The 25,032-nt window shown below is 43.7% G+C and overlaps 1 protein-coding gene across 1 annotated transcript in view; it reads right to left on the bottom strand.

Annotated features, from left to right (window-relative positions):
* SLC6A6 (solute carrier family 6 member 6) overlaps positions 1-25,032 on the bottom strand; it is a 118,839-nt gene that overhangs the window by 61,840 nt on the left and 31,967 nt on the right. Inside the window, exon 5 of the mRNA XM_033517552.1 lies at positions 24,475-24,622. Within this exon, the coding sequence (XP_033373443.1) occupies positions 24,475-24,622 (148 nt within the window). The remainder of the gene's footprint in view (positions 1-24,474; positions 24,623-25,032) is intronic.

Below are 25,032 nucleotides of genomic sequence, written 5' to 3'. Positions count from 1 at the left end.
AAGTCTGTTTAAGCTTTCTTCAGAATTAGTCCCTGCTGCCACTCAGGTATTTTTTTGCTGTTGCTTGTGTTTGTTATTCATCTTTGAATTGTTTCCAGTCTGAAAGCATCTTTCAGACTGGAAACAGAAACAGAAAGAGAAAAAGTCCCAGAACTGTACAGAATATATCAAGCAGTCCTTTAGGGGAATTGAAATAAAATCTAAGGCTCCCTCCCCCACAACTCTTACACAGTCAATACATATCCTTTCGTTTTCAGACGTTGTTTTAAGTCTACGCAAGAAAGGCTTTGACATCTTTAATAGGGTTTGGTTGTTTTTTTCCCTTTAGTTTTGATTTCTTCCAGTTTTCTGGATAGATTTCACACAGCTTGCCACCACAGCTCTAGAGGACAATAAAAAAATGTATGGGAACTCCTCCAAAGTACGTGTTTGCAAGGAGTGCTATGCCAGGAACATCATTACCAGAGTCTCAGTAAATAATCCAGAACCAATGCCATAACTTTAATGTGTACCAGGGGCACTGAAACCCATGCTGAAATACTTGGCAAGTCTGCCCTTAAACTAGGATATATTGTATTGATATTGGCTGTGATCAACCACAACATTCCTTGGTTTTGAGGTAGTATTTCTGAAGGGGGAGGTTTTGTGATGCCAGTTCTTGTCATATGTTTTCCTGTCTCACCCTATCTCCAAGCCCAGCTAATCTGATGATATCCAACTGTCCTAATGAGCTGCATCTACTTCTAGGCTGAAGCGTTGACAGCTGCCTGTTCTATTGCCAACAAAAACTTCTGAGACAACTGTATCTCATTCCTGCAAGTACGCAAAACGCTTCATTTCTAGCACAAATATGAGATATAATGATATTTCTTTTTGTTGATCCAGGTCTAAAATGAGGTGTGTGAAAAATGCCATCTAGCACTCAATTATTTCCTCACATGCAGTTTAATCCCTCAGCTGGAAACAAGGGTTATATACAGAGAAATCAAGGGCTCGTGTCCCTTACAGCAGAGGTACAGTCACATGGGCTAAAGTCAGTGAGAAGGACATGTTCCTCCAATTAATGTTGGCATGTGTTTGTTTATATTTTTATACATTGGTAATTCTTCCATTTGCTGTTCTTGGACTCAGAGCTCTTGGCAAGAGCTTCAGCTTGTTCTTATTCACGTAAGACTTAATGCACTTAAATTTTCACCACCACCTTGGCTACCTCAAACATATGGGATTTGCCCTCTTCCCCAAAGCTGTTGGACCCACAGACTCATCAACCTTTCCTTCCCCTGGACTGCCTTTCCAAGGCACAGAAACTGGGTAACAGGTAAAACCAGGCTCCCAACAAGCCATTAAAAACTACCCACAACCTCTGGAGAGAAAGCTATCTAAAACCGAGACTGAATTTGCAGGATGAATTTTTTCTTGGGGAACTACAGTGTCCACAGAAATAGCAGACAACAATTCCCAGACAAAGAAGGAGAGGAGACACACAGAAATACTGATTTTAATCCAAATGCAGTCAGAATAAATAGAAGCAACACCTCCAGTGACAGCTGATCAGGGCAGCTCATCTCCAGGCAGAACTAGTACTTCTCTTTGTTAAAAGAAAAAAAACAAGTCTACCCTCTGCCCCTCAAAAATTTTATGACTTGCCAGATTCCAGGAATGATAGAAAATACTATTGAGCTGGAGCCAAGGAGAAGAAAATCTAGGAGAAGCACATCTAGTCCTGGCAAAGTCTTGTAGCTGCCCATGTCACCACTGTGGCCTTTCCTGTGCCAGCCTTTCACACTGTTTTCCCACATGAAGATAGGATCCATTTCTTCAATTCAGCTTTGCCTCAGTGAGTTACTCATGCACATACAAGCTCAAAAATTCGAGACTCTTGCCTAGGATAAGGCTGGAAGGAAGGAGAATTTGTTATTGTTCTAAGGGGTTTATGTAGATTTTTTAAAATTAATTCTTGGGATATGCTCAAACACTGCAATGCTGGAGACTATATAAGTAGCTAGATTAGAGCAACAGACATAAGAGTGGTATTGGAAACAGAAAGAACAGCCATTGCCAGTTCCATGGGAAGAGAAGACAAATGAATAAACATCAGTCATAACATCTGAAACCACCAGGCTTGGAAAAGCCTCTTGATTTTAGGAAAAATCCCCTGAAAGATGCCAGGGCTAGATCTGACATCTGACTTTTTCTCAGGAGTATAATTGCCATTGAGGAACAAAAGGATTTTTGAGGAGCCATAAATCCAGGAACCTTCTATGCCATTTTCTTTTAGTCAGTAAGCTCTATGGACAAATACAAGGGTTGGATTGTTTGGTAGGGCTTATTTTTATTTTAAATCTGTAGTTTTCCCTAAGCTTTTTTTTCCAAATATTTTTCATAATGAAAAATTGCATGCTATCCCAGGATGGTGTAGAAACTAAATACAAAGGCAAGCAAAATATACAGATAGGTCTAACTCTTGGTTTCTCCTGAGTACAAGATGGTCTCGCCTCTACAGGGGCTTCTCCACTATTAGCAGATCCAACACACCATCAAGAAGGCAGGGAAGAATTCAGGAGGAAATTATAAGTATATATGGACTGAATGCCAGTGTAACTATACTATAAATCCTATCCCAGCCTATGGGGCCAGAAAGATATTTTCAGTTTCTGGTGTTATTTATGAAGATGTTTCTGAACAAGCACAGACTGTGCTGTTTTGGGGAGGGAGGGAATGGCTTCTTTAGGATTACTCAAAACTTATTAAATAGGAAGCTTTCTGCATTTCCTCACAGCTGGGGACCAATCATTGCAACACAGATAGAAAAGCTGGATGCTGAAAGAAGAGAAATTCTCTGATTTAACCCGAGTTCCTTACACACACAGCTGGTGTGTGCAAAAGATGTCCAGGTTCTGTGAAGTGTGAGATACTGAATTCCTCTGTGTGCCTCAGCAATGGAGCTTTACATTGAGCTGAGTGCTCAAATCCCAGGAGGTGGCATTGGGAGACCAGTCCCTTAGGACATCCTTGGTGTCCAATTCTTTGAGGATACTTGAGTAGACCAAATGCATCACAGCGAAGTGACATTTACCTTCTACAGAGCACGGAGAAGACTGTATGCCATAAAACTGCGTTCAGCTTTGGTTTCCTCAGTAAAAGAAAAATATTAAAGAATAAATCCAAACATAACCACAATGAAGATTTAAGTGGCTCAAGGTGTTGATTCAAGATGGACATGCCAAAAATACACATTAAGGGTGGAATGCTGGCACCATGAATAACAGCAAGAAAATCTCCTGGTGGCAGCATTGGAACTGTGTCCATACAGTTTATGCAGACAAAGACAGTATAAACACCAGAGACTCAATTGTCCCTGAGCTAACAGTGCTCAGTTGTTTAAGCGCAGGAAATGGCCCACCCTTTTCCCACCTTTGTACACCCAGGCAGGGGTCAGACACAGTGTAGCTGCCACAAGGGCAAGGCTGATCTGAGCTGGTGTCTGACACAGGGTGACAGAGACGGGGGATGGCAGAGCTGCTGCCCTGGAGCTCTGCCAGGACTGCAGAGGTGGCACAAATGGGAAGAACATTGGTCAGTCTGTGAAAATGCCCCATGGGCAAGCAGATATTTTCTACCAGTTGTCTTGAAGACACTGACTCAAACTTGAGTGGCTCAAGACACAGTTTTCTGTCTTAAAGTCAATACTCAGGTAAAGAAAAGTTCCAATGATTTCCCTCAATAGTCTTCTTATATGGGAAAGAAGTCCAAGGAAACAAAAATACCACTGTCATTGACATAACACAATCCCACCTCCTTCCAGTATCTTTTGCTACCAAAACAGGATCCTAAAGTAGTTTTTTTAGTTCAGGTTTAAGATGATTTCATCCTTCACATTCATTATCTGAATAAATGAGTACATCTCTCATTCTTCATATTTGTCTTGATTATTCACCTTTGGTAATGGAACATGTAACAGGAGTGGGAAGGCATGAGTTCATTGCCAGGGAGTGCCTCTGCAAGCAAAATGAAATGCAAGTACAAGAATCAAAAGCCATGATGGAAGAGAAAACTGTTTTTTCATTTTCTCTTGACCTAAAAACTCAAGGCAAAATAGTTGCCCAGGCCTCCCCAGGAGCTCTCCACATATTAAGCATTCATTGTGAAGCCCCCATCTTGGGAATAGTAGGATCAGGCACTGAGAGCTGAATTTCCATTCTACATAGACATGCACACATTTAATCCAGTTGTGGTTTCCTTAATATGCAAGGATTCTAAAGTCAGCTCTGGTTTGACTCATCAGTTCCAGCTAATTTTCAAGCTAAGGACTCTAATAAGCAGATTCAAGAGCATCTGGGCAAATTTAGCTCCAACCAATTTGCCTTGAGAACATCCTTTGAATACATTTGCATAGTCTGTGCTCACAAAGCTACATGAAACATGCTTTGCCAGCTGCCGGCTGGGCCCCTCAGCCTGGCACACTGTTGTCACAGCTGAATATCCACTGAAGCCATGACAATGTGCTTATAGTCATTCACTTTTCCTTTATTTGGTATTTATAACAATGTGTATCCCTGTACCATGGTGTGCAACGAATTCCTGGAGAATAATGATGATTTAAATGCTGTACAGGCAGTGTGCAGGTGGGGAGCTCATGCCCCATGTCACTGTGCCATAACCTTGACATGATGACAGGATGTCTGAGAGTAAGAATGCAGAGCCATCACTAGCACCAGGCCTGGCTTTCCCTCTGCAGTGCCAAGTTTGATAGTCTCTTTGGTGATCCAGGCACATGCCCATTAAGAAAGTTTATTTTAAAGAGGTCAGGTAGCAGCTGATTGATGGTAGGAATGTTTTAGTATTCCAAAACAGGTAGTGTTTGAATGAACAATCTACAGATGTGAATGTCAGCAGATGTATTGGCAATACCACGTGCTAGAGTCTTTGTGAACTCTGAGTACTTGCTGTTTGGTGCCTAATTATAGTTCCTGGAGCAGTTCATTACTTGCAGCATATTGGGATCTAGGGATTCTGGTCAGATTTGGAGTCCCTTTGTGCCAGGTGCTGCACAAACACAAATGCTAGCTCTGGTAGACCCTACAGCCTAAGACCCTGCAAACTCTTCCCCAAGTGCTGAACTTTCTGCACAGCTGTAACTTCACTGGGCTTCGTCTGAACTGTGCAGATATGCAGTTCTATTGTGTTCTAGCTCATTATCTATTTAACACCTATTGAACACTCTGCAACTGCTTAAAAGTATGAAGTAAATCATGCGCATAAATGTTGGTAGAATGTGGGGCTTAATAAAGACCAGCAGCAATATAGACAGAGGAAAGCTTGAGTGAGAGGGAAATAAAAGTAACCATAAGGGGAACTTGTGACTACATAGCCTGGCTACATACATAATTTGTGGGCTTCACTGGTTGGGAATTTTGTTTGTTTGCTTAATGTAAATGAGAAAGAGAATGTAAAGAATCCCTGCCGCTTACTGATGCCAGAGCTGCAGTGTTGTGGGCCTCGCCCAGTGCATTTATAAGTCTTTCCTTGTTCAGCAAAACACTTGGCCATGTTTTGCACTCTAAGAGGAGAATACCTAACAGCACGTTCTGGGAAAGAACTGGGGACCACTTGCCTGTAAAATGCAAACCCAAATAAACATACTATCCCCAAAATACTCCTGAACAATGAGCATATGGGGGGAGGAGCCTCTGATGTTTGGGGATGATTTTTCTTTCAATATTTGTGAACTTTTTTCTGTATTCTTTGGCTAGCTCTAACCACAAGCCACCTTTAGGAGTATTCTGTATTCAGTCTAATGTAGATGTACCCAATTTAGATGCAAGTTCTCACCATACATCACTTTCAGAACAAGTTTCTTTGTAAGCTGTTGACAGAAAATAGTTATAGTTCCATTATACTCAAGTAAAAATGCAAACTGAGTAATAGATGTAATATCTTTTCCTTCGGCTTACTGGAGTTTATTTCCCTGTTGTGCAAAGTTTTGTTGCAAACTCACTTTGTCTTGACTCGTACTTTTTGTTCTCCATGAGCAGTTTAACAAGCTGAAGTTCAGAGAATTTGCAGTGTGCATTTGTTTTGGAGTGACAATATTTCCAGGGAACCAGAATTCCTAAAACAAATTATGTTAATCAGAAATGTGTTGTAACTGCTCTGCTTTGGGAACACTGAGATAACAGATCACCTTTAACTTACTGACACACTTTTGAGTTTTGGCCACTGAATAGTTGCAACAATCTACATATCGAGTATCAGCTATTTGTAGCACTTGGCAAACAGGATAAAAAAGGTGAAACTTTTGATTTTTTTATCAGCTCTCTGCAGGTTTGAAAGTCTTATTTAACAAAGAGTTTCTGTACTTACTGAAGTTAAGCATACACTGAAGATAAGCAAAAGCCTGAAAGCTTTGCTGAATTCACACTCAGTTAGGTAAGGTTACAGGGTATTTGCTTAATCTGGGCCACAGCTAACAGCTGAGTAGTGATACTGGGTGCAACAACCGGGACTCCAGGGAGGGTGTGGATGCTATTTTTGACCCACTTACATTGATTGCTCTTCAAGTTTTGTGTCAGTTACAACATGTTATAAAGACACAGAGAATCTACAAACAAGCCCAAGTTACCTTCTTGGTTTAACAATGCCTCACTTCAGAGCCCTTCAGTTTTTTTCCTTGCCTGGTGGCTTTCTTTTCCCCCCAGCGTGCCAAGTTGGCTGGTCTTACTGAATATTGATATGTGAAAGAAACAGGCCTCCCCTTTATTTAACATATAAACTTCACTCTTCCTGGCATTGGATCTTTATTACGTCTGCAGGGAGGGTTAACTTTTAATCTGTGTTATTGCAATGTGCCTCCATCAAGATAGAGGCATGCCCCAGCAGGACAAGATGCTATGAGAGTTCAGGTTGCTGCTCTTTGCTTCCAGCAAAGGAAATAATGTTTTAGCCACCCATGTTGAATCGCCAGTGGCCAACATGGAAACCTTTTGTAGACCAAAAGCTACCAGACCATTGATATCTGCAACGCCCAAAATGCAGTTCAGGAACCAGCAAGTCAAAGGCTGAGTCTTGAATTTTCTACTGAAATCTTGATCTTGTTAAGCTCAACTTGCCTAAGAAATCTTCCTTCGTGATATTAAACCTACTGATTTAAACATCAACCCAATCCCCTTCCTACTGAAATCCCCCCTGAAAGGCATTAGGAGAAGCCAAAACTTGTGGATTACGACAGTGAAAGAGCATGCCATGAGCAGGCATTACGGGCATTGGGAGGAACAAAACAGAGCACAGTAATGATTTGAAATCACAGGATCACACACTCTCAAGCCAAACACAGGGTCCTTACAAGTTCTCTGAACAAATGGAAGGGTTGCTTTCAGGGCTATGTCAATGCTGTATTGCAACACACCTTTGCCATAACTTTGGTTGACAGTTCTCCCAGTCTATCTGTCTGTGGACAACACACACTTTCCAAGGGTATTTATGACTTTCACATACAGACCTTGTTCTTTCCAACAAAAGTGAATGAAGCTCATGAAGGAAGACACTTAGATTATGACAATCTGCTGACACACATGAAAAAAGTGGGTTTTTTCAACTCATAATAGCCAGAATACACTATGAAATATTCTTTCTCACACAACATACTGTTTTCTCATTATGTGTGTTGACATTTTTCAGACTGACCTCAGCTAGATATTTTGTTCCGGAGTCCCCATTTAGTGGAACATTTAAACAATAACACTTTGAAGCATGCTCAGTCTCTCTTTTGAAGTCCATTCAGGCTCTGCCCTAGGGTCAGCAGGCGCATTCCAGCAATGATGCACGGACCATCTGCTGTACAAGTTTAAATCCCACTGGTCCTATACCTAGAGGTACTAACATGTTGCATAACTAGCAATGAAAAACAGCCTGTCAGCTCAGATGGAGTTTGGATTTATTCCTATAGCTCTCTTATGCTCCTGCTGGAGGGCCTGTGTACAGTAACCTTTGAGTGTGGTTTCTGGGAACTACAAATAATGAGATAAATAATAGGAAATGACATTAAATTCTTGCATTCAAAACCTTTATTTTCCTTTGCCCATTTACACCCCAGCTCTGTGACTCCCTGAGTTCAGTCTGGCATGCCATTTAGGTGCCTTTCTATTCCAGACTTTTCACTTAGGTGGGCTCTGGCTTAGTTACTCTAAAAAGTGATCCACAGCATAGTGTCAATTGCTGAACAAGGGAAAACCAGGATGGTGCAATAGAAGGGGTGAATTTTTCAAGAAAATGCCAATGATTCAGATGACCAGGGACTATTTATTTGGGTAGGAATCTGGCATCAAAAACATGACAAAAATCTCTGCCAAGAAAAGTCTTTGTCTATATATTTTATCCATTGTGCTTTAATGTTAACTAGTCATTATTGAACTTAACAATGCATTGGCTGAGGTTAATGTATATCAGACCCAAGCACTGTTGGTCTCATTGATACTATGTAAACAGAAAAAGGAGTGGTCCCTGCCCTTGGGAGTTTAAAATCTAAACTTGAACAATACACTTCAAACGTATGGTATATCCTGGAGGTTGAATTACCAAACTTCAATCAGCATTAGCCTTAACAATTAATTTATGTTGCATATATGTTTTGCATTTAGGGGCATTATCCCTGATGTCCCGTTGACAGAAATGTGAGTGTATATACATGCTGATCTTTTAATGGTGCAGAAGGACATGGCAACAAGAAGGAGAAGGTCAGCTGAGACCTGTGGGATGGAGTGTGGCACAAGGGTGAGCATGGCAGAGAGCCATAAATAGAGTACAAAAGAGGAGATGTGGAAGTCTTGTGGCATAAGTGAAGGAGAACAGACATATCAGAACAAGTTTTTTCAGAGCAGCCCTAGCACTAGTTGAGCACCAAAAGAAGTAGGCACATTTCCACTTCTGAGTATCTGCCACTTATTTAGATGCCTCCTTGGAAACTGAGTTCTCCGGAAAATCTGTCTTCAGCGGTGGGTGCAGAGCACTAGACAATCTGGCCTGTTCATTTTCTCAGTATGTGGTTCATCTGTTCTAAGGAACAAGTCCTTCTGGAAACAGGGGGAAAAAAAGGCAGAAAGAAATGTTGGATACAGAAAAGCATGCAAGCTGCCTTGTGGGCTAATGATCAAGAAAGGCAGAATAAGCAAAATTTCATAAACCAAATGAAGTCAAATGTCCTATAAACACTGCAGTAGTCCAGGAAAGATGGTGGACATGGGTTAAAGCACTGAGTAGGAGTCAGAGGATATGAATTGGCTGAGTTGCTTCATCTCTCTGAACAAAATGTTCATATCTGACAAAAAAAAAAAGGGAAAAAAAAGGTGAAACATGAATATTTAACCCACTACTGTACAGGAGGAAATCTTGAACATTAGTTAAGATCAAAACATGGCCTCAGAAGGAAGAAGCAGCCCATAGGATTGAAGGAAGATCATCTGAAGCTTTCTGCCTCCATAAAACAGAGCTGAAAACTGCACAATACACCATGAAAGGACCTAAAGCTGTAGAGCATAATGTAGGACATGCTTCCATGTAGGCGGAAATCCAGTCCCCAGCTGTGGAGGGATATAAATCCCCCATTTGTTTGCCATGTGACTCAATGGAGTGTGACATAGCACTAGTAGTAGGTAGTCAGCTTTTTAGTTAGAGTTGCTCAGACCTTGCTGTCACCTCTGAACCCTCTAAATCAAAGCAGTTACCTTTTGCATAATGCACCTCTCTCTGCATCACCTCCAAACTTGTGCTTGTGTCTCCCTGGTGGGATCCTGTAAGAGGATTGGGTGGGCCACGAGGGAGCAACTCTGTTGTGTGAGCACAAAAAGCCACGTTCATTAGTAGGCAGGCATCTTAGAACCAGTCATGGAAAAAAAGAGTGGATTTGCCATTAAATCGGATATTCTTGGGGGTTTTCCTCAACACAACTCCCTCTTTAAAGCTAACAGAAGCAATTGAGAAAACTGCTTAGTAATTCTTGGGTTCCAGTCCCAGCTCTGACATGAACTCTGAAGCCATTATAATCCGCTTGTTCCTTACAATAAGGCCTCAATCCTCCCCCGCTGTAAATCAGCCTAACGCCATTCACACAAGTTAGTGTTACCCCATTGGAAGATTTGCTTCAGAAATTAGGGCACCACGGGACACGACCATGCAGAAATACCCAGAAGAATCTGTTCCTCAGAGAAGTTTACACTCCAGACCAGGAATATGTGTGCTTGTGAGGTGCCCTCACGACATTTTGGGACCACAGAGCAGTTGCCTCCTGACAGGACATGCTCCTGTGAGATGCAGGTTTATGAGTGATGGCTATCTCTCAGGGTAATTAACCACCTTCAGTTGCTGCTGCCAGTGAAGGGAGTGAGCTTTGCAGTGCCCACTGCCCAGCCATAGATTTACTCTGCAGAGGAGCTTCCAGAGACTTGCTTTGTGCAAGATCCAGTTCAAAGGGGCCAGGTCAGGAACTGGGAATGACCCAAAATATAAACAAGGTTCCTAGTTCACATTCATTGCCATTTTCTAGTTACATTTGCCCTCTTCTTGGTAAACAGCAAATATTTTCTTGGAATCAGTCTAATTTCTTATGCCAGTGGCAAAATAAGCCCCAGCTCATCATGGATATGTCCTTTCCAAAGAATTACCACAAAAATGTCTGAAACCGTATAAAGGCTGTTAATGACTATAAATCTCCATAGGGCTTTCCCCCCCTCCCCTTCCTCTTCCCTCTTTTCTCCTTGCTCTGACAAACTGGTGAGTTGGGAATGGCTTTAAATACCACAATACTCATGGCAGGACATCAAGAAAGAAAAAGGAACAGGGTTTTGAAATACTTTGTGTAAGGCTCCAAGCACTTGAGTTGGTGCTTAGCTGACTGGCGTGTGTACCACACAGCAGTCAGATGATCTCTGCAGCTTTGGGAAATAGGAGAAACTCTGGAGAAGGGTGGGGGGGAAATGGTCTCTCCCACATTGGTCTTTATTGTCTTATGGATTTTATCACAGTATTGTTCTTTATTTCCTGCTATTTATAGGCTCTCATGTTTTGTGCTGCTTTCATGTTTGTGTTATCTGCCTTCCCACGACATGCTTCACCCCAGCCCTTGCTGGGTCCATAAAGGCACATGGTTTAAAATGGCACATCAGGGCTCATCTTCTTTCCCAGGGCAATGAAAGCAAGCTGCCATTTTCTGAAGCATTAAGCAACCCAAGATGGTGATATAAATGATGGTGGTTGTTCTGAAAACTCTCAATAAAGGGATTGAAAAATTTGTCATTGGACTTTTGGTAATCAAGCAATGGCATTCTTTAAAAGTCCTAGAGAGTAATGCTGGGGCTGTTTGCTCTGAAGTCCACACTTTACAATGAATTGAAACCATCAGCCCATCAGCCAATTTAATCCCATCAGCATATGGCTTGGTGATAACCACTCCAAAAACTTCACCTGACTTCTTTTATAACTCTTGTCTTTGTGCTAAGTACTGCAGAGAGAACGTGCAACAGGGGATATTTCTTGTCCTACCTCTCTGTGATTTAGGGAGATAACTCCACTGACCTTAACTAGCAAAAGTGAAGTTAATTCTGGTTTGAAACAAGTACAAGTTTTCTAAAAATCACATCCCTAATAAGCTTGCTTCCTAAAAGATGGCTCCAAAAGGCCCTGAGGCTAGAAATAAAAATGGGAGAGGTGAAAAATAGTGCTGAAATCACTCATGTCAATGATTGAATCCTATCAAGATCCTTGTACCTTACCCCAAAGTAGTTTCTAGGTAGCCAAAACACCAACTCCCAGCACACAGCAGAAAGCAGACTGCTGGTTAGGCAGGCTGATGCTGAGGGATTTGCCCCCACCAACAGTCTCTTTTGTCCACTGAGGGAGTGACAACAAGGCTCTTGCATGATTCCATAACTTGCATCACTTCTCATGTACCAAGCAGCCTGCCTTGGAAGAGTCCACACACCTCAGTGCCAGTAAGAACAGGAAAACCCCTTCACCTAAACAGAGAGGTACAGCAAGCCCTGCTATGGGACCCTTTCACAACACTTACCCAGCAGCAGCACTTACTATGGACTGCTAGAGAATTTTAAAGAAAATTAAATACTTGCATAAAGATGGAGCCAGGCTTGGGCAGCTTTTGCTGATGGGATTTTTGGGCAAGTTACTCCCACTCTTTTACCTGTGAGTGTGTGTAAAAGTGTCACAGAACATCATGGAGCAGCATTAAAGGCACCTGTTTGCCAACAGGAGTCATTTTGTTTTATTTCTCAAATTGTGTACACTTTGGGAACATCCCTTGAAAAAAGAAGCATAATTTTGCCGTTTGCAGTCTGAAGTACAGGTTTTATTCAGACAGTTAGAGGTTTCTGTGGTTATCCTCACTCCCTGTAGCAGTCAGACTGAAAGAAGAAAATGGATGGATATTGGAAGCATCTATAATGCACCAGATTAAACAAAGATAAAGTGTGGTGCAAGGAGAATTAAGTGATGATCAGGAGCATACTTATGCATTGAGAATCCATTTTAGGTGCTGCTAAGAAGCATGTTTATGTCAAGCCATGAACATCCCTAAAGCACATTTCTTGTCTCCCAAGCACCAGTGAGTCCCAAAAGCTGCCATTTAAAATTTTTAGTACCATTACAGGGAAATCATTGATTGCAAACAATGTGGGAAAAACTATGCGAAAATTCTTCTTCAGGGTGGGATGAAAAAAATGCCAATAGGAACTCCACAACACTGGAAAACAAAGACCCGACCAACTCTCATTCCATCTGAGAAACAATTAAAAGCGTGAAACCAAAGGTTTCCAGCAGAGACTGCTGCAAAGGCATAAAAGATAGTGGCTCTGGAGGAACTGCTGTAAAACATAGCCCTGCCAAAAAGTGTCAAGTGCCTTGATATCCATGGGAATCAGTGTGGATGCGATGTCACCTCTCCCTAGCCCAGAAGTTACATTCTCCTTCTGTCCTTTGTTTCAGCTGGTGAAAATCCGACTGTTTTCAGCTCGGTGTCTGGTACGAGCCAGCTCCTGTTTATCTCCTGAGCCACACTTTGCAGTGTGTCATCAGGTGCCCTCTTGGCCACCATCTAAGGAACACTGACAGGTTGCGGTAGTTTTCCAGTCAGACTCTGAAATGGTTATTCACACTTTTATCATGGCAAGATTAGATTATTGTAATTCTTTATTGGCTTCCTTCCCAAAGGGGGCTCTGCACAAACTCCAGATGGTGTGAAATATGGCCGGCAGGATTTGAGTTAAGAAGGGACAGTATCATCCATTCTGTTAAAACCTCCACCTTGGCAACTGGTTAGACAGCAAACTGATTTCAGACCTGTCCTTTTCCCCTCTGTGCCCAGCTGAGGCCAGGCGTCTGTCAGCAATATTATGATTCGTTATGGTCCAGAGTACGCTACCCAGGCTCACACTACCTGGTAAATAATTCTCTGAGGAGTCATTTCAAGAAGGTGAGGGAAGTATTAACCTGATTTCCATCTGCTCATTCTACTCTATAGTCTGTGCAAAAGCTGGGCGGGATACTGCGATTACACCCTTTGCAAACATCACACAGTGTCAAGGATCGATGAGCTGCTCTTAGTGAACTGCCCTAACCTAAATAAACTGCAGCCTAAAGACCCCTGTCCCTGGCCACCTGCCTCCAGGCATGAGACACCAAACCATAGCCCTCCTCTGGCATGGCTGGGGAGAAATGGCAATGCCATTATATTTTACCCCACGGAGGCAGCCATTTAAAGGAGGCAGAACATCCCTAAAGCTGTTCTAATTTTCAGGTGGCCAATCCCTTCCAACCCCATTGTGAGGCACCAAGGGGACACCCAGACAGCAGCCAGCTCCCTGCTCCTGCTCTAGCGCTGCGGGGCCTCATCAGAAAACACAGACTGCTGGTACGTGTTCCTATGTGCCATCTTTCACTTTGTGTAAACAGTGGCTACACAAACAATTGATAGGATAATAACTGGCTTAATACAGACCAGCACAAATAAAACCTTCCGGTGTTTTGCGCTTTTGTCTTTTTGGAACTTTCCCTTTCTGGAAGAGCATGATACGAAAGGTGTATTCCTTCTCATTTGATTTGTTTTCATATTGAGCCCAAGAGTTAAAACCTTCCCTGATTTAGCTCATAGTGCCTAAACTCCTACAGGCCTTTCATGCAAGGGAAACGTCTTGGGCGGGCTGTAATTAGAATCTAGTAAAGAATGATCATTTGGCTTCTTTTTATTAACTGCTATTTACACAGCAGAATGTGATTTGCTGCATAAGGGGGAGAAGGGCTGGGGGTAGCTTTTGCTGTGCTCTGGAATGGCATGGCAAACACGGCATGGCCTGAGCTGTTTACCTTCCCTGTCTCTTCTGCAGGGAACCTGTGACCTGCCACTCATGGACGTGGATGTAAAAGCTCATGCTGTTTTGGTTGGTTGTTTTTTCTGTTAGTGCAAGGCAGCTGACACAGACTGTTTGCTTTGGGAAAACAACCAAACCCTTTTGTTTTGCATGAAGGGGGTGAAAAAACCTGCACATAAAGAATTACCCTGACTCTGCAAACAGCTACTGCACAAGGAACAACTGGTGGTCAGCTCCAGGGCATGCTGACTGTTATTTTAGACCTACAGTGCCACTGTCATTTTAGAAATTCAGAAGCCTTGGGAAGCTGAAGACACAAAAATATTTCCCCACATGGATAAAAACAAAGTTTTAAGAAAAAAAAACCAGTAATGTGAAAGAACAGACAAAGTCAAGATGGTTTACCTGAAATCATGAGAATTTGGAGTCGAGATAAAATGGTCTCTGTGCCTTGTGCTATACTGTTCTCCACTTTCTACGGGACTGAGAAGTATGCAACAACTTTTTGTACCACTTTTACCAGCCATGCCCTGCTGGACCAAATGTTTGACCATTTTAACACAAGACATATAGTGAGAAGGGCTTTGGGATTTCTGCAGCTTGTACCATCCTGAGAGCAGCTTCAAGGGCAGGACCTACCACAATGTAAACCCAGCACTTTGATAAACCCAGCCCTGCCTCAGTGCTGCCTTGAGCATGCTGCTGCATATGAGGGATGCTGACAGACACCTGTCAGTTGCCCATTGATTCCATTTCCAGGTTTCTCCAAACCAGACTGCAAAGGTGACAGTCCAAGTCCCACCACTACTGAGGTACAGCCTGAGCTTAAAAATAGAATGAAAATTTTGCATGTTTAATCTCCCAACAGTTCATCCTGAAGACAAATTTTATCAGTATTTGCTCAGCTGGAGCACTTCACCAGTGGGTGGGCTCAAGATATCTGCATAGAGGCATCTAGAGCTATTTGAAAAGTCTGTGACCTCCCTGAGGCAGGTAAAAGTCAGGTCCTACAGGAGATTCACATCCTCTTTTAGGGACAGACAGAGCTCATGTGGGACACACAGAGGCACTGTAGTATATCACATATCCAATGTAGTGCCAGACACATATGGGTAGGTGTTGCATATAGGTAAAACCTTATAAAATAAGGGCCTTGTTACCCTTGTAAAATCATGGCTCAGGCCTGCTACTTAGGCTAAGTAGAAGGGAACTATGGGAGTGACTCAGTTGGAATAGGGGTAGAGAGATGTGAGAGATGTGAGATACGTGAGAGACGTGCTGCGTGACTGCCGCGTGCCCACATTGTGGTGCGTGGTAGTTGGTTGACTTGGGATTGTTGTGCCTTCAAACTATGTAAACTGATAACTGGCTAGCTGCTTAAAAAGGCCTGGTTTTTGCAATAAAGCGATTCTGCTTTGCACTGCCTGGGGACTCTGTGGTGCTTTGCTTCTTACAAGTAGGCAACTCAACTGCCTCCTATGTGAGTCAACTCAATGTTTGCAAAGGATCTGCTCCCAGCTTCTTTGTCTGCTGAGAACTGAGCCATGAATGCATTCTGTGCATTTCAGAAAACTGTCCAAAAGGAGTACTGGGAATGGCAATGCCTGCTTATTTTACATAAAATATAACAGCTCCACTTGTACTCCCTGTGAAGTCACTAGAAAAGTCTCCATGACACCAGCCACCACAGCCTTGAGCAGCAGAGCAACCCTAGCCATGATCTTCTCCAGCCTTCATGCACACAAACATCAATCCATTCAGCACATGTGTATGATGCTGATAACCATCTGATGGGCCACGTGACAGACAATAAAATCAGACAGCAAACCTCACCCCAGTGTGTGACACAGAGCCCACCAGCCCAAACACGTGCCATTTCAAGCCTAGTTCTTTATCAGATGAAAGGAAGGCTCTCCTGATCACATAAACAGCATAATAAGTGCTGGAGCCCTCAGCTGTGAACATGAATGCTCAATATGCCAGGTGGCTTAAGCTGCAAGCATGTAATCTCCTGTTGCTGTGTAGCTTTCAGGCATCCTTCCACGTTCTTAATTATCCTGATAAATTTAGGGAGATTTGTTTCCAAAGAACACATTTTCCAGCAATTCATAACATAAAATATCACACATCATGAACTCTATCACACTACGGCCAAGAATGAAAGAGCTCAGTTATCCCTATAGATCCACTCTTGAACATCTGGGGGGAAGCACAGTAAAATGAGGCATGTTGAATTCTCTAGAGACCACCACTGTTACCAGAAGTGTGAATGACTACCCAAACCTCATGTTATTTGCAAAGCAGAAGAGCAAGTAGAAAAATAAATGGATCATAGGCACTCATACAGAGACTTTAATTAGAGAGAAGGATGTGGCTCTCTGCATAGGAAAGCTGTGTCTTCATGTGGTGCAAATGAACACAGCTCTATTATGGAATTACATCAGTCTGTGCCAATGGGGATTTGGTCCAGGTTTGCACACGAGGATGTCTGTCTTTACCATGGAAACACAACACCTAGGTGAGGGACCACACGAGCAGCTTAACAGCAACTGTTACTTGACAGAGCAGGAAAGAAAAATGAAAACAATTGTTCTAATTGAAACTATGGGGGGTGTGTAAGTAGGGCAGAATGCATTGCAATTACCTGATTTGGAGCTGAGCCACAACACCAGCACTGCTGCTCCTGCTCTATGGGACTGCAAAGGAGCCTAAGTAAACAGAGTTCTGGTTCTCCATCTTTGGCTAAAATGGTCATTTACATAGAAAGAGAGAACTGTGTAAAAATACATGGTGCTTGCCCAAATCTGAGGACTGAAGCAAGACCACAAGCTGAGGACTGAATTGCTGTCCACACTTGCACCAAACAGCAAAGAGATATGGTGCTCCCTCAGAGAGGTCTTTCCTGCCTGGGTAGTGGATGGGCACAGTTTTGACCAGCTGTAGAAAGGAAACTCCAGATTACATTACTACAAAAGAAATTAAGGCTCCAGAAGAGTTAACATGAACATTCTGGATTTCCTCAGATTGGAGATTCTACCAGCTCACAGTTCCCTCTCCCTGCAGTCCACTTGCCACATATTACTCCTATTCCTTCCTCACAGCCATCACCAGCAGGTTCCAGGCACTGCTCCTCACTCACCACTACATCTCTCCGTATCACCTGCAGAGAGGCAAACCTGCATGGATAGCTGTCGAGAGGCTGGTCCCCAGAAATCCCACATGGCAGTGGATTCCCAGGCATGAGGTGCATGAGAGGCACAAAGACAATAATTTTGTTATAGTAATTTGTTAATTACAAAATGAGGTTCCTTTGGTATCATGGAGAGGGTATAACATGGCCTAGGGTTATTTCAGAGTATCCCTTGAGAAGCAGAGATAGTATCTACAAGAAAGACTAGATGAAGTCCTGCAGGAACAAAGTTCCTTTTTTGAGGAAAAGCCAATAGGCAATGCCACTCATGGTTGAGCAAGCACATCTTAGTCATATAACAGAGGAAACACTGGAAGTATCTGCCCCATCATCAGTCACTGCTTCGTGGCTGTGCCAGTGACTGCAGCCACAGGAGTCCTGTACATCAGGCCCTGCACACACCCAACACACAGGTCTGAACCTGTGACCCACAGCTTCTGCAGACCATCACAAATCCCCTAAGACATACAGCTCCCCACAGCCTTGCAGGTTGTTTTTAGTTAGACAAATTCAAATGGCTGCCACAAAAGCTTAATCTCTTTCCAGCCACACTCACGCTGAGTGTCAATAGGAAAAGTCCCATGAATACGCTTGATAATTACAGAGCCGTGGCTGTAGCAAAGAACAAAGTATAATGCAGGCTTGAATACTCAGGAAATTGACTGCTGATATGTTTCCATTCATTGTTTTGTTCTCTGTTCTCAGTGTTATATTAAAATCTCCTACTAAGAATGAGCTTTCTTGTTTAATGGAACTTGTCAGTTAGAGGAAATCTGCTTGAGCTGTTTGATCTATTCTTTAAAATAATATTAATTGCAAATTTAGCACATGACCCTATCGTAGTTCAAAAACTAAAGCTGATATTTTTCAAAATGTATTTGTTTCCCAGAAAAATCATGGGCCATCACTTTCCCACTTGAACGCATTCACTGTCCCTTTGCCGCACTATTCAGTCCTGGCTATTCATTAGATATGTTGATCAATTGTACCAGTCACCTGACATTGTTTTCCTGACTCCATTAGTAAAAAGTGATAGTTGTGAATAGCAAATAGTAAACACAGTGCAATCTCTGGTCACGAGAAAATCCCTGAAACATTGCATTTTGTGAGCATCTTTACAAAATCCTAACAACCATATCCACATTCAAGTGTGATCTCACATCTATAGGAAATCACAGTGCTTCTGATTGCCTCTCCATTAATGGAACTGGCTTCTCTATTTTTGATTCCATGTGGCTCGTCATTAAGAACTGAATTTGCATGTTTGCTATTCATCCTGATTCCCAGCATGTGCAGTCACAATAACAAATCATAATTTCAGGCTTAGAAGCTGATGTACAGTAGAATCTGAATTTCCCAAGTCCTACAGTTCAATGGTATTTAAATCTGAAAGTTTCACTTGGTTCCTTGCAGATATAAAAGAACAATTCAGAAGAATCTGATGCAGTGGCCAGTTTAGACTCTACGTAAATTTGTAGGATTATTTCAATTTGCTGGTTCTGAACCCTCAATGAAAATCTGCAAAAATGGGTTGCATGGGGTTGTTCACAGAAACAGTATTTCTTTTGTGAGTGTCTTCCTGAGCCTAGTTATAATCAGAATGGTGGAAGAAAGAGGAAATGGCTGGTTTCAGGGCTTGTATAATTAGATATAACACATTCTATCATCATCGTTACTTTGGCCAATCTCAAAAAGACTTTTGGAAGTGCTCAGAGACCACTGGCCATGTCACCATGACCACAAGTGCTGTCACTTTTAGGAATCTGACTTCACAAACAGAGAAGTGGTGCTGTGAGCCCATTCCCTGCAAGGCAGCAGCATCAGCTCTGCAGCTGACTCCCTTTCCCCTCCACCATAGCACCTCTGGCAGGTGAATCCCCTCCCTTGTCTGGTGGTAGCAGGTTTGGTTATCCCTGCTCTCGTTCCTGGAATTCGCTTCCCCTGGGCCTTTCTAGGAGCGCTGCCCTGGTGTTGTGCACCTCCTCCAGTGCGAATTAGGGACAGCGAGACACCCCTACAGAGCCACCTTATTGAGGGATGTGCCTCAGCCCGACTGCTCGTGCTGCCGGGGGAGCCTGAGCTCCCTGCCTACGCACCTTCCAGGACATGTACCATCCTCCTCGGCTCCATCTTCCCTGCTCCTGACTAATTCAGGCAGCTCCAGGTGCAGGGAACTCCTCTCAAATAAATCCATCCTCCCCCGCCCTGATCCTGTCTTAAAGCAAGGGCAGAATTGTTCAAAACAACCCAAGGGAAGAAATCCGAAATAGAAGGTGACCCCCTTCCAACCTCCCGTGCTGGGGGCTGGGGTGTGGCCCCTCCTCGAGCTCCCTGGGTTATTCCCGCACCTTCCTCCCGTTCCCTGCTGGAGCAAGGCGCTCGCACGGGCTCGTGTTTTGCGCGGCCCATGAAGTGCTCTCTGTTCCCCGCATGAGTCGCTCCCGCAGGCTGGGCACTGACATCAGCCCCTCTCAGCCCTCCTCGGGCTGCCCTTGGCGTTCGCTGGCAGCGGGGCTTTGGCCGAGGAGAAGGGCCGGCACTGTCGGAGGGAGCATCGCTCAGCACGGCTGCATCCAGCGGTCTGCTGTGGGGGATGCCAGCCGTGAGCCACCGGAGGAGCAGCTGCGGAAGCCTTGTTTTTCATGCCTGCCGGCAGGCAAACCCTGTCCTAGAATCCCCGGCATGATTCCCTAGAATCTGCCTGCTGTCAGTACCTGTGCCGGGACGCGGCACATGCTGCAAACCTCTTTTTTCTTTGACGGCGTTGGCACTTCATCTGAGCCAGGACAAAGAGGGCGCGGCCGGGTTTCGAGTCTGCTCTGAGACTACAATAAGAGCTCTTTATGGATTTAAAATTACCATCCTGCAATACTGGCAAATCATTACCTCTTCCAGGAAATCTGCTTTGTAGTACTGCAGGAAAGTTATCCCTCTTGTGTTATAAGCCACACCAGCAGCATTGCAGTCCTGTATTCCTGACCAGAGGCTGCTTCAGCGAGGGATTGAATGACTTCATGTCCTTGATGGATGCACAGAGTCAGTTCCAGAGCACTCAGCTGTGCAAGTGAAATGCTGGCACCTCACTGATAAGAGGGGAGAGTACCCATGCCAGGGCAGGGGGGGGACATGTAAGGATGCAGCAGATAATGGTGGCTCGGGGTGCCAGCTCCAGCTCTGAGCTTGCCGTTTTGGGGAGATAGACACCCCACCTAGCTCAGGCCAGACCCTTTCCCTCTGTGGCAGAAGCAGCCAGCCTGGTTTGCCAAGGCTTTACTATAAACAAAATGTCTAACGAAGTGTTTTTCTAGCCACTTCATTCTTCTAGTGCTGCTGGAGGTCTGAGCCATCCCAGAGTAATTTGCTCACCTTTGGACTTCGGCTGCACCAGCACAGACCCTCCATGCCTAGTGGGGAGTGGTGACAGGTGAGCTCCCCCAGCCTAATATGGCTTTGAAACATCAAGAAGGCAATTGTACACAGAGAGGAAAAAACCAAACTTCTCAGTTCCAGTGCAAGGAGAGTTCTTCTTTTGCTCTCAGTTCACTACTTTGGTGCTGTTTGAGGGTTAGACTACAACTCAGACCTGCAATTCTGCTTCAGAATGGCTGAACCTCCATGAAATGTCATGTACACTTAAGAAACTTCAGCACAAGAGTTGGGAAACACCTGATGATGCTTGATATTGCTTTCTGAGGCATTTTTCATCCATGAGACTTCTGTACCCTGAACCCAAATCCTTCTTCCAGTTTGTCCTCCAACCCTGGCTACAAACTCTGTAGCCAAATAACATTCCCCTTTTTTTTTTCCTTCTGGAGACACAGCAGCTGTTCTGTTTTGCTGCTGAATGAAGCAATGTTTTACTGGCTACGGTTTCCTGATTTGCAGATTTTGGTGGCAGTGCTGTCACAGAGTTCCCACCATCAGCCCCTGCCAGTGTCCCCCCTGCTACACAACACTCAGGCCTTTCAGCTGGGCCAGAGTAGCTGTTCCCAGGAGCAATGCTGATCAGGCACTGGTCTAGTTGAAGCAAAAAACCAAATCAAAACACATACACAAAAGAGGAAAAAACAAAAATCCTTTCTATTTTACAGGGTTTTTTGTTCACAGTCTTAACTACCAGCAGTTCCTGATGTGGCTTGCTGCAGAGTCACGTGAAGAGTTGTTTAGATACAACTGGGAGGAGGCTGAGCTGGAGAAAAACAGTGTGGAAAAAAGCTGAGAAGCATCTCAAGGTAAAATTACTACTAAAGTTTGCTTAAACCATGGCCATGATTTCTTATCTTGGACCACAACCAGGAGATCACGATAATTTTCCAGTAAACAGCCAATGCATTTCACAATTTATACATCGTTGTACATCCCCCGTGTACCAGAGAATCAGCTCTACAGACTCCTCTTAGGCCTTAAAAGGATCCTTAGGCTTCAGTTTTCATTTTTAAATGGATACAAGCATTCAGCTGCACTCTAAGCTATTAAAGCAAAACATCACTGATAAACGAAATAATTTCACAATAATTCACTTAATTGTCTGATTCAACTATTCCTTCAGAGCAATGTTTTGGGATTCCAAATAACACAAATAATAACAAAAATAACAGCAGCACATTCCATCTTACTGAACGAAACAGTGATATACCAAAACACAGTTCGTGATACATTATCACTGGCTGTGCAGGAGTGTGGGTGGGAAGCAGGAGGCTGCAAGAAGAGACAGGGCAGCTCCTACACGCGACTTTTTCCTCTGTACTATTTGCCTTTTGCTGAAGAAGCGCAGCAAATACATTAACACACGCATGAAAAATGAGCTGAGGTAATTCCATCTATGAGCATGTGATCTGTCCTGCTGCCACAAATGTTTTCCCTCTAGGTCCATATCTGAATCTCACACAGACTGACTCACTCTGCGGCCGCACACGTCACTACTACCCAGCAGCGTCAGGCTGTCATTTGTTTCCTTTTGGAATGGGATGTTCTATAATAGCTCCAACTCCCACTCAACAGTTTATGAAATTGCAGTTCTTTCACATACTCCTTTGTTCCTGAGCAGCCAGGAGTTTTCAGTTTGTTTCTAAGGAGCTAAAAGAGGATCAGAGTGGCCTGAGCTCAGGGATGCCTCCCCCGAAGCTCGAACAGGCTGTGTCTCTTAACAGGATAAAGGTGTGATGGTTCTCGGTGCACTGTAGAGTTTGTTCTTCAGGAGGACAAAAGAGGCACAGTGCAGAACTGATGCTTCTGGGGTTTCTCCCATAGCCAGGGAGAGACTGTCATGGACATGGAAGCTGAAGCTCTGAACATGCTGATGGAGCCATGAAACCACAACCAGCTCTGCTTCAGAGTGTCTTGCTATGATGCTCAAATATGCAACACTTGTTTTTTGGCACTGATTAGTTTGACCCTCTGCTGCACAAACACTAGTCTACATCTGTGTCTTATTCTGGAACAGGTAAGTTCTTCTGAAGTGAATCCCTGGCTGACTGTGCTTCACTTGATGCCACACAGTTAGAGAGCTCATCCTACAGGACTAAACTCATACTAGCCTCAGGTTAAAACCCCAAGTGTCAATAATATAGACACGGAGTTGTCAGCACCGACTGGTTTGTTCTGCTGGCTTGGTGCTCCTGTCATACTGCTTGGTACCCGTCATTCAGAGCCCAAAGTCCTGCAGTTGTTGTGTCCCAGCACACAGTTGCAAAAGGAGGAATGTAATGTGGTTCTAGAAGTGCAGGAGAAGAGAGGAAGCTGCAATCCCCCAGGGTTCCCTGCCATGTAAAGACCATGTCCATCAGGATACACCTGTAACAATGCCAAGTTTACTGCTGGGAATACCTGACAGGCAGCTGGTACAAAAGGACAGAACCAAGGGAGCAGAGAGCCAAAGAATGAAAGGATGCAAAAGATGTTGGCATTTCTCCTGCTTACTTTTGGGATGCTGCTGTGATTCAATGCAGGCTAAAATGGGTTTGTCTTCACACTGGGTGCACAGTAAAATGGATGCATTGCTATGTGGAATCCAATGTCCCCTGCTCCAAGTGCTGGTCCTCTGTTTAACAAAGAGCTTTAATGAAATAGGGAGCTGACATTACTTCCTAAGGGCACAGCCATTCCTAACAAGGAGGTCAATGACAACTTCAAGCATAGCAAAAAGAACATTCCTATCATTCTTCAGAAAAAGGTTATCACTTATTACCTGTCACTGGGAATAAAATAGGAATCTTAAAGATGACTTGGAGACAATTTGGAAAAGCAAAACTTATAATTTGAAAATTGCACGTAACATTTCTATGAGAAACAAAAATGTTCCTGAGGCTCCTGCCTGCAAGAGGGTGCCCTAAGCATCCCTGCAGATATTTATTCTGACCTTCTGGACCTTTTGTCCGAGGTTCATTCACTGGGTTTAAATAAATAAGCATTAGCAAACCCAAGACTCCGGATCTACCACTGTCCTGCATTGAGCCAAGATCTTAAGCGAAGAGGCTTAAGTCACATTTATATTTCCTTTGACCTAGAGAGAGAGCACAGCTCAGTATCCCAGTATCTCAGTACCAAATGCCAGTTATGGAGCAAAAAGACCTTTATGGCTGCACAACCTTGCATTCAGCTGCCTGAGAAATCTTTAGAAACTGCTGTAAAGGCAGATCACCACAGGCTGGCATTCCCTGCTTGCTGCAGACACCTTCACATGCAGCACTGGCTGGGGAGAGCAGCCAGAGCCCCAGCCCTGACTTACTTGCATGACAGCCTCAGGAATCCTGGTGCTGCCTGGCCAGCCTTGGGTAATGCTGCACTGCAGGAATACAGTGCCCAGGCTCTCAGAGCCAGCCCTTGAGCTTTGGCAGCTGCCAGGACAAAAGACAATCTCTAAATGTAAGTCATTATAATCTCACAGTCATCACCTATAACTTTACCTGGGCTTACCTGGGTCGCTGTGGAGGGTAGGGCAGCGTTTCCCTTGACATTCACAACGAACGCGTGCGCCAGAGAATACGAGGCTCCTCGTACACAGGGTATTGTTCTGGATTTCGTATTTCTTCAGGGTTGTCTTGGCAACGAAGAGGGTTTGCCGCTAGAGGTGTGTGAAACACTGGGTAACAAAAAACATCACAACTCCCACTTGTTTCATTCCATCACCCTTTTAAACCTGACTCCTTTTCAACCTGGAATGCTCTCAGTGTGCTGTGTGTCAGGAGGGGCAGCACAAATCAGCACAGACTCCTCTGCCTCCCCCTTTCCCCCAACACAGTGATTTTGAAAATTACAAAAAATTACATTTTTCATTGGAAAATGATGTCTATCCAGACACCCTTACAAGCTCTGTTCCCATTCTCCCTTCAACTACCTTCTTAGGGAGTAGTTCCCTGGCAAGCAATGGAACTGACAGCTCCAGATTGGATGAATGGATTTTAACAAAATTAGGATGGGTTTTTTTCATTTGTTTGCTTGTTTTATTTAATGATATTTTTAGTGATGTCAGTG

Source organism: Parus major, chromosome 12 (genome assembly GCF_001522545.3).
Source record: "Parus major isolate Abel chromosome 12, Parus_major1.1, whole genome shotgun sequence".
In the NCBI taxonomy this organism is placed as follows: domain Eukaryota; kingdom Metazoa; phylum Chordata; class Aves; order Passeriformes; family Paridae; genus Parus; species Parus major.
Note: the sequence above shows the minus strand (reverse complement) of the source record. Positions and strands in the feature narration are given on the sequence as shown.